The 14808-nt window shown below is 43.5% G+C and overlaps 1 protein-coding gene across 2 annotated transcripts in view; it reads right to left on the reverse strand.

Moving 5' to 3' along the window:
- APLP2 (amyloid beta precursor like protein 2) overlaps nucleotides 1-14144 on the reverse strand; it is a 97453-nt gene extending 83309 nt beyond the window's left edge. Inside the window, exon 1 of one of the 2 annotated variants that reach the window (XM_075564082.1) lies at nucleotides 13952-14144. In XM_075564082.1, the coding sequence (XP_075420197.1) occupies nucleotides 13952-14056 (105 nt within the window). In that variant the 5' untranslated portion in view covers nucleotides 14057-14144. The remainder of the gene's footprint in view (nucleotides 1-13951) is intronic. The other variant, XM_075564081.1, reaches the window with a different exon arrangement.
- Nucleotides 14145-14808: the final 664 nt, after the last annotated feature.

Consider the following 14808-nt stretch of genomic DNA (forward strand, 5'->3'; position numbering starts at 1 on the left):
GTGCGTCCCAACTGGGAGACCCAAAAGAAAGCAATAGAAAACAAAACTGTGGTAAGGGTAAAACCGTAACAGTATGCAGACAAAAATACTGTAATGTATAAGAAGGCAAAGACACCCCCACCAACAACAACGATCATCAAAAAGCCAGGGAAGAAATTTCTGTCATGAAGGTTTTCATTTTACTTGGCTCTACCATCAATACTCAGAGAAGCAGCAATCAAGAAATCAAATTACTTACTCCACTGAGCATAGCTGCTGCACAAGACCGCTTTTAAAATGTTCAAGAAAATGTCCCTTTAGAACTAAGGTGCACCTGACCTAAGCCATGGTTACGTTCAATTGCCTCGTGTGCGTGCAAAAGCTAGATAGTGGGTAAAGACCACAGAAGAACCAATAATGCATTTGAATTAAGAATTTAGTAAAGAATATTTAAAAGTCCCGTAGACTTTAAATAAATAAGACAAATAAATCTATCATGGCATAAGTACGGGCAGAAAGCAAGGCTTTGCCTCCTGTACTTTGGACATGCTGTCTGTCTAGAAGGCTTGGTCGCTGGAGAACATCAGGCCTCATCAAGTGGAGGTAGTGGTAAAGAGGAAGACCCTTAGGGCACCCAACAAGATCTCCCTATCTGACATGCAGTGTAACAACACTGGCAGTCACAAAAGCTATATAAAATGCTCACTGTGACGGTTAAGGTGATGTGTCAACTTGGCTGGTCTATGATTCGCAGTGATTCGACAGTTACACAAGGATGTGACTTGGCAGGGATGCCCCGATGTGATCATTTTTCATTTGGTGATCTGATGTGGGCAGCCTCCATATTTACACACTGCTGGTCATCACATAATAACCTGATCTTTGGGATCTCACCATGTTAGATTCTAACCAAGTGAGCAGTGGGTGCAGCGCCTTCCGTTATGTGTTGTTACGTCACAGTGCTTTACGTATAATAAACGCAGGTTATAGGGCCCGGGGGAAAAAAAGAAAAACTATAAAGAACTTCCAATAGGGAGAGGGGAATGAGGAGCAAACGTTTTGAGAATGAGGGCAATGAATGTACAGATGTGCTTTACACAAGTGATGTACGGATGGCTTGTGATAAGAGTTGTATGAGCCCCTAATAAAATGATTTAAAAAAACTCAAACTTCAAATAAACCACTTACCACAGTCTTCACCTTAAAACAAGCTGTATCCAAACTCAAAAAAAAAAAACTGACTGCCATCGAGTAAATTGTAATTCACAGTGACTATATAGCAGCGGTTCTCAACTTGTGGTTTGCGACCCCTTTGGGGTCAAATGGCCCTTTCACAGGGGCTGCCTGATTCATAACAGTAGCATAAATACAGATATTAACTAGCAACAAAAATAATTGTATGGTTGGGGGGTCTCCACAACATGAGGAACTGTATTAAAAGGTCACGACATTAGGAAGGTAGAGAGCCACTGCCCTATAGGAAGAGGAGCAATGCCCCTCCCCTGTAAGTTCCTGAGCCTGTAACACTTAAGGGAGTAGAAAGCCTTACCTGACTCCCTTGGAGCCGTTGATATTTTTGAACTGCCAGGGCTGTGTCCAAAGGCTGTAATACATTGTGAGGTTGAGATAGAGCTACAAAGATTTAATCCTCTAAGTGCTATTTACGCATTTGAAACAGCTTGAAACAAAAATTTCCAAACACCTTTCCTACACAATTGAGTGCATTGAGTATTAGCCTAAGTTCAACATTTTCTATAGAGAAAGCACTAAGCAAACACTAGCTATGCACTTACCAATAAGATAAGCACTTCTGTTTATTCATCACCCCTACACACACTCATTCTTATAAAATAAGGTCAAAATGCAATCAGATTTTGAAATACTTATTTCAATACTGCTGCCGAAAGTCAACCACTGGCTGGCAGGTAGTACTACTTACACAATAGCTCTAAATGTTTCCACATCAACTATGGGCTCAAATTCAAAATCATGGTAATAAAAGCAGTATAGTAGGGTGACTACTGGACCATTAAAATTGCATGGAGATTTAATGCTCCAAGCTAGCCATAGTTACTCAATTTTCAAATATGTAAAATACTTAACAGTCTAGAAAGTTATTCAATTTATTAAATGAGGGAAAATGGACTCTAAATTATAAAGGAGATTCTGATTACTAAATACCACCTATTCAAATTTTAGCCCAAGTTCTGGACTGTCTAGTAACCTCTCCCACAAAACCTTGATGCTCCCTTTCCCTTCCCACCTCCCCAACTGAGCTGAGATGTTCCTTCCAAGTCCATCCAAAAATTTCAAAGCTACTATCTGGTCAAATTACTTTGCCCACATGCTCCAGTTCCTACAACTCTAAAGTAGCAGGAAAAACAACAACAACAATAGAAAACAACTCACAGAGGCCCTAACACTGGGATTACCATGTTCAAAGGCACAAAAGACAACACTGAAATTTTCAGCTGTGGCCTAGAAACAATAAAAAGAATCTATTACAAGGATCTACATACAACCTCCTCCCTGGGAGATGGACAACAGAAGTAGGAGAAGGGAGACATCAGACAGTTTAAGATATGACAAAATAATAATTTATTAATTATGAAAGGTTCATGAGGGAAGAGGTGGGTAGTGAGGAGGGAGGGGGAAATGAGCTGATATTAAAGGTTCAAGAAGGCAAATGTTTTGAGAATGATGATGGCAACAAATGTACAAATGTGCTTGACACAATGGATGGATGTATGGATTGTGATTAGAATTGTACGAGCCCCGAGTAAAATTACTTTTTTAAAAAAGGAATCTATTTTAAATTATACAGCTATAATCTGATATTAAGAACTCAATATACAGGTTTAACAGAAAAAAATAGTTACAGCTGACGAGTAGATGATTATGCAGAAAGATGGGTCAGAGAAGAAAATCTTTTCATATGAAGCATGAAGCAACAGAGAGTGAAAATAGAGGTGTATTGGGAGTTTCAGAAGAAAATAAGCAAACTGGGTAGAAGCAATACTTAAAGAGGTAATGGCTAAGGTTTTTCTAAAACTGATGAAAGAGCAAAGTGGCTTCATAAGCAGAAACATTTTTAAAATCCCACATCTCGGTTCACGTGTTAACTTTCTTAGTGTTGCCACACACAACAGAAACACCACAAACAAATGGCTTTAACAGTTCAGGATGCCAGCTGGAGAAATCCTTGTCTTTTGCAGCTTCTGCTCGTCAGTGCCTTGGTGACTTTCATGTGGCCTGGCATCTCTCTTTCCCCACTTCTGCTTGCTTCTTGGGGTCTACCTGCTGCTGTCACATTGATTCCAACTCACAGCATCCTTATAGGCAGAGAAGCACTGCTCCGGCAGGGTTTACAAAGGTAGATGACCATTTTTCCTCTGTGCAGAGGCTGGTGTGTTAAAACTGCTGACCTTACAGTTCGCAGCTGCGTTATCCAGTGAGTCAATAGAGCACTCTGTGCTTATTCTGTTCATTTAATATCTTAAACACACCCAAATTGACAGGGGCTACCTTAAACACACTCTAAGTGGACAGTTCTTGTTAACATAAATGTAAATAACTTCGTTCCCAAAGAGGAGTCCATTCATGATGATAGAGGTTAGGGGATTTACAACCTACATTTTTGGTGACACAATTCAATCCATAACAATACATAACAGTAAACCTTGAAAACCAGATTCAAAAGAAACGGTAGCCAGAGAACCAGTATCCATGGTTCATGGTGCCCAGCTATTACCACTGGGTCTACTCTGAAAGGGATCACAGTGGGAGGTCCTGAATAGACGGGGAGAAAAATGTGGCGTGAAACTCAAAGTCTTAAGACTGGTGGGACCCAGAAGGTACCACCTTTTGACACCTTCCAGACCTGAAAGCAACTCACTGCACTACCCCACTTCACCTCCCACCTTCCAAGTACACCTTCAACTTTCAGCCAAACTGAGAAGCCCCTTAACTAAACTAACTCAGTGCCATGAAGTCAATGCTATTGCGACCTTATAGGACAGGTTAGAACTGCCCCTGTTCTGGTTTTTAATGTTTTCTGCTTTCTTTTTGAGGGTTTTATCTGTTTTACTTTGTTATTGCTGTTATTTTTGCTTTTAAAATTGTTTTCCTGTACATGAAATCCAAGACAGGTAAATCTATAGGGAGAGTAACTGGACTGCTAGTTCCTTGAGAAGAACAGAACTAGAGGAAAGGTGTGTGTCATTGGTGCTATGCTGCACCCTGACTGGCTCCGCTCTTCCTTGTGGCCCTTCTGTGGCCCAGCGTCCAACTGTCTACAGATGGGCTTTCTGTCTCCACTTTGCGACCCCTCTCATTCACATTGATGAGATTTTTTGTTGTTGTTCTGGGTCTTTGATGCCTGATACCCGATCCCATCGACACCTTGTAATCACACAGGCTGATCACAATGATCTACATATTACCCTTTCCTAAGGGGATGGACAACAGAGAAGTGGGTGAAGGGGGACAGCAGTCAGTGTAAGACGTGGGGGTAAATTATAAATTATCAAGGGCTCATGGGGCAGTAGGGAACCTGATATCAAGGCCTCCAGTAGAAAGAAAATGGTGACGGCAACATATGTACAAATGTGCTTGACACAATAAATGGATGTATGGATTGTGATAAGAGTTGTAAAAGCCCCCAATAAAATTATTTAAATTTTTTTCATTAAAAAAAAAGTTCCTTGAGGGTTATGACAGAGGTAGTTGGGGGAAACGGAGAACTAATAAGAACAAATAAAATATTCAAGTTGATTGTGGCGATAACTGTACAACTCTTTTTAATGTGACTGAACTATTGGATTGTATGATAAGTAAGTTACATGCCAATAAAACAAATTAAAAAACTCTTGAATTATTTTTTTAATCAATAGATTTTATACAATCTAAAAAAAGAAGAAAAATCACATGATCACCTTAATGGGTTTGGTGGGGTTTTTTTCCATATGTGAAAAAAAAAAGCATCCATATGCCAAGAATCCTTAGCCTACTTAAAATATGAGAGATCTGATGAAAGGCAGTTATCTACAAAAATCTACCTCGATGGCAGTGAAAATAAATTTCACTGCCATCGAGGAAATCCCAATTCATCGTTGCCCTGTAGGGCAGAATCAAATGCTCCCCATATAGTTTCCAAAGATGTAAACATTTTCAGAAGCAGACCCACCAGCTTATCAGTTAGCAGCTGAGTGTTTTAATAACTGAGCCACTACTGAACCTAACTCTAAGTGGTGAAATGAACACTTTTCCTTTGGGATCAGGAGTTAGAGAAAAACATAAGCTATCACCAATTCTATTGAACATTTCATTAGACTCCAAGCCATACAGAACAAGATACAATGATTGGAAGGAAATAAAATTGCCACTAATTAACAAAATAGAATCAGAAAAATTCAAAATAAATTGCAGATTAATTAAATTAATAAATGAGGTTAGCAAGACAGCTCGAGTTAAGGTAAATTTGCAGAAAATGTCATTTTTATCCAGTTCATTACAGAAGCAATCCTAATAAAAATTCCAACAGAAAAAAAAATTCCAACAGACTAGTATTTTCACCAAAACCTGACAAATATTTGTGGAAATAAAAGGGTTAGGAAGAGCAAAGGCATTCTTGAAGACAACCAAGTAGAAGAGCCTGTTCTATGTGACATAAAACCATATTATAAATGACAGTGACTAAGACAATGTGTACTAGGTTCAAGGAGAAGCAAAGCGTTAGAGAGCACAACAAACAGATAAGCCATACAAAGATACCTGATTTATAACAAAGGTCAAAAACTCAAACTCGATACCATCAATCCGCTTGAGTCATAGCAACCATTACAGAACCGATCAGAACTGCCCCTGTGGGTTTCCAAGACTCTAGGAGAGTAGAAAGCCCAATCGTTCTACCTCTGAATAGATGACCTTGTGGTTGGCAACCCACTACACGGCCAGAGCTCCCCAACAACAGAGGCAGCACAGGAGCAAGAGGGGAGAATGGTCTTGGCAATAAATGGCACAGGATGGCTATACATACAGTACTGGGCAGACAGCTGTTTTAAGAAAACAAGATGACCTCAACTTCAAACCTACGCAAAAAAATATTTCCAGGCAATCTGTAGATTGTTATAGACAAAATAACAAAAGTGCTTACTGACAATATGAGAATGTCTTTATATTATCATAGAGAAAAAACTCTCAAATAGGGCACGAAAGCACCTACCATAATAAAAAAAATTATCCTAATTTAGATATTAAAATTATAAACGTCTCTAAATAACATCACAAAGAGAATGAAATGACAAGCCAGAAAGAGAACAGCATTATCGTTACAACGTCAAAGCCACAAATGCAGCATTCATACAATGGAATCCTATATAATAAACATGCTTAGTGAAATAAGCCAAGCACCTAAGAATGCATATTGAATTATGCCTTTCTGTTGTTATGTGTAGTCAAATTGATTCCAACTCATAATGATCCTAAGAACAACAGAAGGAAATACTGCCCAGTCCTGCCCCATCCTCCCAATTGTTTCTATGTTTGAGTCCATTGTGCAGTCAATGTGTCAATTCATCTTGCCAGAGCCTTTTCGCTGGCTGTCTACTTTACCTTTCCTCTGGCTGTACTTCTTCCAAGAGATTTCTTTGTTCTTTTGGCATTCATTTATATAAAGTTTAAAAACAAGCAAAACTAAACTACAGTGTTTTAGGAATGAATGCTTGGGTGGTAAAACTACAAAGAAATAACTGCTTCCTATAAAAAAGTCAGGGTAACAGTTACTGCAGGGGGGCACATAATTGTTATTGGAGGGGTGGCTGGTACCAACAGTGTTTAATTCTTGATCTTGGTGGTCTCAATTCAAGTGTAACTTCATAAAATACAGAGATGTCTTTTTTTGGTCTTCAGTACTTCTCAATTTAAACAAACACAAAAAACACAGGATCAAATTGACAAAAGTAAAATACAAGCTCAAACAGGCAACAGCAACTCAAAAAGATGAACTAAGAAACCTCTGGGCACAGTGGATTTGTAATTATGGAAGTGGGACAACTCGGAAAAGAAGGGCGAGAATATGTTTACACATCGTTACGAATGATCAGTCACTCAGGGTACATGTAGGGTGGGTTACTTTTTTTGCTGTGTGCACTCTCAACAAAATAAATAAAATGATGTACTGAGATGCTCAAAAATTCTCACGGGTTTCCAGTTGTGGCTACGAAGGGCAGTAAGAGGGTTTTCTTGTACACAGGTACCTTCATCTTCATGAGTAAGGAAGCTGTATTTCGGTACAAATAGCTTAGCATTCTTACCTCCTGATACATCCCAGTACTCACCGCAATCAAACAATGCAGGACGACTCTTAGAGCCTGAGCACATTTCTTTAGAAATTCAAAGAGATAAAGGGGTGTTCCAGCAAGAACAAGCAGGAGAACATTCTCTCAACTCCGGATAAAAATTACTTCTGGAAAGCCAGGTAATGAGATGGGAGAAAAGTTTAAATGAGGCCTTTGTCCTTCTGCAGGGGTTGGCACACTTGAGACAGAAGAGTCAACCCTGTGCCTCAAACAATTTAAAAATTATTCGAGAGCCAAAAACATATTTTTACAGACAAATGAAATCACCATTATCTGAATAATATGCTGTTAATTTTTTTCAGCAAATGTGTGGTATGGAGCCCTAACAGAAGGATTAGTCAATTTGCCATCGCAAGAGGCTTAGCATGAGCCACTCGGGAAGCAACAAGTGAGGGATTTCACTATCATCAAGAAAGAAGAACTAGGAGAGTGGAGCGCATCCTGTGGACCTGAGATCCCTTACACTGAACTTCCTCAACCCAACAAATTAGAGCTGAGAGAGCTATACCAACCACTGTGCTGAGACACCAAGCAGCATCGGGTAGAAACAACGGAAGACCCTCGAGACCAGCAGGAGGTGGCATAGTGAAAACTGGGGCCCACAGAGCATGAAAGCAGAACTGTCTTACGGGTGGCACAGGGTAACCTCGGGGCACTTAGAGGAGCTGTTTGCTGGCTCAAAGAGCTAGACTAAGCACTTTTTTGGTGCAGTGGGTTGTCTCTGAATACTTCTTGGGAGAACTAAAAGCTTTGTAACACCTGCCTAAGAAGGACAGATGCCAAGAGGCTCAGAAGCCAAGCACCAAAGAGGTGTGCCTGTGGGCACTACTGAAAAGAGGCTGTCCTGATCAAAGAACTGTTTCCTGAGCCAGTCCTGATCCTGAATTGTAACCCACGGTTTCCATAATAATCACACACTCGGTGAGCACAGGCTCCCGAGTTCTGTATGGCCGGTCCAACAAATTAATATGGAGCCCAGGAGAGAAGCAGGCTTCGGGAGGGGTAGAAATCAGCCCTGGGCTGCTGATTTTGATCCTCTGCCCTACTTGGGAAGTCAGACAACGCCTTAGTCACATCATTTTTACAGTACTCAAAAGCGTTGAGGGTGGGGAGGTTGTTTACAAGAGCTTTTGTTTTCCTCTACTTGCATATGAGAATCACCTGGAAGCATTCCAGGTACACTCATTGATACTCTATAGGGAAAAAAATCACACGCAAGCACATCTCACAGAATAAAAAGAGCATACACATTAGTTTTTACTACTGCATTGTTCAGTTCTAAACAGAAACACACACACACACACACACACACACCCGCACCCAGGAGTGTATCAGTAAATATCGGTAAGATGGCTGAGAGTCACTTGCATAACCATGAACAGTCAGCTAGTTTTCCAACCCTTCTCATAAAAAAAAAAAAAGGCACCAAGTGGTAGAAGCCACTTCTATTGAAATGCCCCTGCATGGCTCACTCTTCACTCTCATCACAGGCCCACAAATCAAGGTACATTGCATTAAATTTAATTAAGCCACAAGGTAATCTAGTTTACCTCACTAAAAATCAACTCATGAAAATGGAATTGGAGGCAATTTAGAAATCTATCTCAACTGCTCTCCTCCACAGAATGTACAATTACTATACAAAGATTTACCTTGACTTTTTTTGTAACACAAGCTTTGCTTTCTTTCTATGGTTCATATCAATATTAACTCAAGATAACAGCTGTTAGCTATAAGCTTCAATATACATTATGGGCTATTTTCATTAAAATCTTGAAAATTTATTTTTTTAGTTTGATTTTTCAAAAATCAAACATCGCATAAGTTAAAATCAAATTTTTGTATTTGGAAAAATAATCTTTCCTATATGGTTGCCAAAAATTCAAAAGCTCACTAGCTTTAAAAATAATTATGATGTAAAGGACATTACTGAGTCAACTGACAAACTGAATTACAGACAGCAGACAAGACCAAAGTATTGTTATCAATGTTAAATTTCCTTAAGAACTGTACTGTGGTTTGTGAGATAATGTCCTTAAATTAGAGGAAACACTGAAATTTAAGGGGTAAGGGAGCATGATGTATAAAACTCTCAAACAGGTCAGCAAAAACTACAGCAATAGAATGAAGGATAAAGCAAAGGTGAAAGGACTTATGAGTGATTTATAAAATTCTTGCAATTTTTGGGTAAATTTTAAATGATCTCTAATTAAATTTTTTTAACTGGAAAAGTAACATTTGTCCTAATAAAAACACTTAAGATCATGCTGGGCCAACTTCAAATAAAACTTTATTGGGGAAAATTAGTAACATTAAAAAATTGTCCTAATAAGCACATTCAATTATGGCCAAGGCTTTAAATCAGCACAGTTCATCACATTAAAAAAATTCAGCACTATCAGAAATACAATTTAAACTACAAAGGAGTAGCAATATTTTTAGTAGTCTCATTAAAAGGTGAAATTACTTGTAATGTTTGTTTTCTTAATCATTTTATCGGGGGCTCTTACAGCTCTTATCACAATCCATACATACATCCATGTGTCAAGCACATTTGTACATATGTCACCATCATCATTTTCAAAACATTTTCTTTCTACTTGAGTCCTTGGTCTCAGCTCCTCGTTTTTCTCCCTCCCTCATGAACCCTTGATAATTTTTATTTTTTTTTAATTTTTTTATTTATTTTTATTTTTTTATTTTTGAACCCTTGATAATTAAAAAAAACAAGTTTCATGTCTTACACCGACTACTGTCTCCCTTCACCCATTTTTCTGTTGTCTGTCCCCCTGGAAAGGGGTTATATGTAGATCATGTGATCAGTTCTCCCTTTCTCCCCACATCTTCCCCTTCCCCTGGTGGTATGTCTGTTTCCAGCTCTTACCTGTACCAATATACATGCTCTGGTCTAGCCAGATTTGTTAGGTCGAATTGAGGTCATGATAGCGCAGGGGTGGGGTAATGGTGAGAAGCATTCAAGAACTAAAGGTTGTATGTTTCATGGATGTTATACTGCACCCTGACTGGCTCGTCTCTTCCTTGTGACCCTTCTGTAAGGGGGTGTCCAACTGTCTACAGATGGGCTTTGGGTCTCCACTCTGAGCTCCCCCTCATTCACACTGATAAGATTTTTTTGTTCTGACTCTTTACCTGTAATGTATTGTATTTATCTCAAATAGTAACATCTCAATGTACCTATTTATTCATAAGATATTTTTTCTCTTTTTCTCATATCAAGTTCTAAAGATATGATATGTATTTTGCACTCAAAGTGCATCTCACTTTGGACACTGAATGGTCGTAAGAATTATTTGATCTGCATGTAGTCTATAATATCTGTTGGAACATATTCAGATAACCTAGTTATTTCAAGTAGTGAAGTTTCTCAATTACAGAATCAGTTTTCAAATTTACATCAGAATTAAAATTAAGTAAAATGATCACTAACCATCTTTCAAGTTCAACAGTCACATGTGGTCCCCAGCGCCATCCAGCTACCTTTAGGGGATAAAACCCAAACCAAACTCCCTGTTGTGAGGCAATGCTGACTCACAGCAACTCCCTGTGGGCTTCTGGGACTGCAACTGCGGGCGGGAGCAGGGAGCAGTCTTTCTCCTGAAGAGCTGCCCGTGGTTTCAAACTGCCAACCAAACGAACTGCAGCCCAACACATAACCACTCCAGCACCAGGCCAGAGCTGAACGAATCCTTCAGGTTCCCAAGTCTGCACATCCTATGGGGGAAGAGAACCTTATTTTTCTTCCTAGAAGTGGTGAGTTTGAACCACTGACCTTGTGGTTAGCTTTCTAACACTTAACCCACTGTGCCAAATTAGTAGGGATCCTTACTAACTTGTACAGAGGACATAATTGGTAAAATTTAGCTTGTCCTGTTTACAAAGATGTGAGCGTTAACTGTGATGAGATAATGGCCAATGGCTCCTCTCAGAAACATTACCAAGTTATAATCAGACAATTCCTATCTCACCATTCAGGGACACCACCACCAGAACCTAGTCAGTCATCTCCCTTTGTTGTCATACTTGTATTTGGGAGCAATTTGAGTTTCCTGAAAATTGGCTATCAAGCTTTCCACTCACGTTCAATGATTGCAGAATGAGTCCTGGGTTCTGGGTCTCAGAAGGCCAAGTATCCAAAGCATACAGCAGTAATACAGGGTTTCAGCACAAATACAATCCTAAAACTCCCCAGTGGGAATAAACAACAGAACCTGTCTTGGAATTAAAAAAGGAAGTGAAGTACAGAGCTGTTTTGCTTTTTCCTTTCTTTTTAAACAGGTGTAGGAGATAACTTTAGTCATCACCAAGCAACAGTAAAGATTTTCCAAATGATAATTCTGTACTAAGCAATCTGAACAGGGATCTGGCTAGCAGCCTCTGGCTAATCTCAAGAAGGGTCACTCAAAGACACCCTGCTTTGTGCCATTCCCATCTATGCTTAAGACCTATGCATGCCTTTGCCTGACAGCACATACACACCCTCAAATTATATCCCTATGGCTAAATCTCCAAGAGCTTGACAAAAGGAAAAGCAGCTCATTGCGGGGCAAGAAATAGGGTGTCACGGAGTTTTCATAGAACAGCACCTTGTGGAGTTAATTCCCATTTCCTGTGTAGCCAAACTAAGAAACTGAACCTGTTGTTTGTGGCTAGCGATCATCTAACCCACAACTAACTCTGGTATTAAATTCTGCTTTCTTTCTCTGAGGCACACAAGCATGTTGAAGAAGCCCTGAGGGCATAGTGGTTCCACAAAGGTTTGCCAACCACAAGGTCAGCAGTTGGAAACCACCAGCCACTCTACAAGAGAAAGGAGGCTTTGTGCTCTGGTGAAGTGTTAAGTCTTGGAAACCCTAAAGAACAGTTCATCTCCCCCTCCCCGCCCCCCCACGCAGGGTCCCTATGAATAGGAATGGGCACAATGGCAGTTTGGTTTTTGTGAATTACCTCTCACTTTCAGCATGCGGCATAGTAAGGAGATCACAGATAAAAGTCTAGCCACGGCGTGGAGGCCCATTATACATAATCTAAAAAGTATGTGTACATGCATAACGATCTCCGTTTAAGTTGGCCACCTCCCAAACACATTTCACTTGCTGGAGTCAAACCGCTTTAAACAGGATGAATCCATTTTACTCCACTCTACCAGAAAGGGGGTGGGGGTGGGGTGTGTGTGTGTGTGTGTGTGTGTTCTCTTACGTTAAGCATTCTGTTGAAGTAGGCACAATCTAACTTTTTTATTTTATTAAAAGATTGTCAGTCAATACCTATTAATCAAATCCAGGCTCACATGGTCGTGAATTTGGCCAAATCAATTCCAGTTTTCAAAATAACGAGGAGGGATAAGAAATAAACTACACCAGAAACAGACATTCCAGGGCAACACTTCAAGCACTATTTCGAGGAGGCGATTAAAAATAAAAGTGCCATGTCTCCCTCAGCAGAAAGCAGAAAGGTTTACATAAACCGACACACTCCAGGCACTGCACCGGGAAACCACTCCGAGCCCAGAGCAGCCTCTCTCCTCCGGTGCCGGAATTACCACAAATCCCGAAGGAAGCCCAACTCATGGACGCGTACCTCACGGCCACAGATGTTTACAGCATCCACTCGGATGCGGAATAGCTACTTAAATTTGGAGACGCACAGAAGCCTGACTTTTGTTGAGTGTTCTTCTTTACGACGCATTTCGGAGCGCCTTCTTTACTCGCTAACACAAGACGGGTAAACACAAACACCGGCGGATTCCACCCCCCACCCTCCCCCATTATTTATTCGACTCAGGCCAACAGCTAGATGGACAATCCTCTCGAAGGGCTAGGGTCAGCAGTGGTGACTTTTATTTGCGGGAGGCCGCCCCACTCCTGCCGCAGCACAGAGGGAGGGCAGAGGCGCCCCCCGCCGCCCCGCGCCTGGCCGTTCTCGCGGGCTGGCCCAAGCTGGACAAGCCCCCCGCCGTCAAGGTTACTCTGCGAAGGGCGGAATCCTGAGAGCGCGCGTCCAAAACGCGGGACCCGCCTAGCTCCTCAAGGCTGGGTGGTTTTCCCGTTTCCAGGTGGCGAGCTCCGACACAAGGGCGCTTCCACCATCCCGCGGGCGAGCGGGCTTCGGGCTAAGGTAGCCAAGCAGGGGGGCACCCCACTCCGGTCTCCACCGGGCCGCCCAGAGGGCGGGCGCGAGCACCAGGGCTGCATGCCGAGCCCAGCGGCGGCAGCAGCGCCCGCAGCCGGCGGAGCCGCAGGAGCGCGCAGGGGAGGCTTGCATTGTCCCCGGGGAGGGCGGGGTTGGCGCCTCGGCTTCACAGGGATCCCCGAGGGCCGGCGGAGCCGCGGCGCCAAGTGGGGGCAGGGAGGCGCGCCCGCACCGCCCCCGCACCGCCAGCTCCCCGCAACCCCGGTGCCTTTCATTTGGCCTCTGCAGCTGCACAAGCGCCCGTCTCCAGCTCCAAGCACTGCGCCAAGTGGGAGGTGGCAGGAGCGGAGGAGGAGGAGGGCGCCAGACAGCCGCAGCGCCGGACCCTTCCCGCACCGCGCCGCGCCGCAGGCTCCTGCCCCGGCGGAGGAGGGAGACGGCACTCCGGCGCGAGCGGCCCCTACCTCGATGTAGCCAGCCAGCGCCGCGGCGGGCGCCGTGAGTCCAAGCAGCAGTAGGACCAGCTGCCTGCCCATGGCGCCGGTGCTTGCGGTCCGGGTCACCGCCATCCGCTCGCCGGCAGCGCTAGCGCAGCGCTCCCCAACTCCAAGCAGCTGAGGAGAGCGCTTCTCCGGCCGCGACCCAGAGCATCTGAAGCCCGTTCGCCGCCGCCCCAGGGGTTTTACAGCAACCGGAACTGACTTCACAAAACCACACCCCTCTTTTCGTGGTGCCCAATGCTGGCCCGAGGAGCCTCCCGAGGGGCTGTCCCTCTGCTCCGCCCCGGACCAATCAGGGAGAGGAAGAGTCGGCCGCTCCCGCCCAGCCCCGTGCGGGCCTTCGTCCCCGCTCGCCGAGGCTCGCGCGTCCCGGCCAGTCCCGCCCCCAGCCACGGGCGGCCCCGCCCCCGCTGCGACCCTGCGGCTGCGGGGCTGGGGCAGCGCGCGGGGTCTTCCGGCCGCCGCAGCGCGGCCTCAGCTTGCGAAGCTGGATCGGCATCGCCCAGGGCGTTCTGTCGGCCCTGGCTGCCGCAGTCCACCATCGTCTGGCCGCCGGCCACAAGCACCTCCACTCCCCGGTCCCTGCTGGGTATTTTCCAGATTCCTTTGGGTACCGCCCTCTCTGGGGCTTTGGAAAGGGCTTTTGGAAAACAGGTTGAACTGTGGTGAGAGCGGGTGACAGGAAGCACCCCCCGTGGTCACGGGAGTCCTGAGAGCGTCCGAGCGCCCTGCAGGCGCTTCACCTCGCGCGCGCTGCTCGCGTCCCTCGCTGGTTTCCACACCTTTCCTCTCTCGTCCTCAGGCCCATCATTGCCTCTCCT

The sequence above is a fragment of the Tenrec ecaudatus genome, chromosome 12 (genome assembly GCF_050624435.1).
Source record: "Tenrec ecaudatus isolate mTenEca1 chromosome 12, mTenEca1.hap1, whole genome shotgun sequence".
NCBI classification, from domain to species: domain Eukaryota; kingdom Metazoa; phylum Chordata; class Mammalia; order Afrosoricida; family Tenrecidae; genus Tenrec; species Tenrec ecaudatus.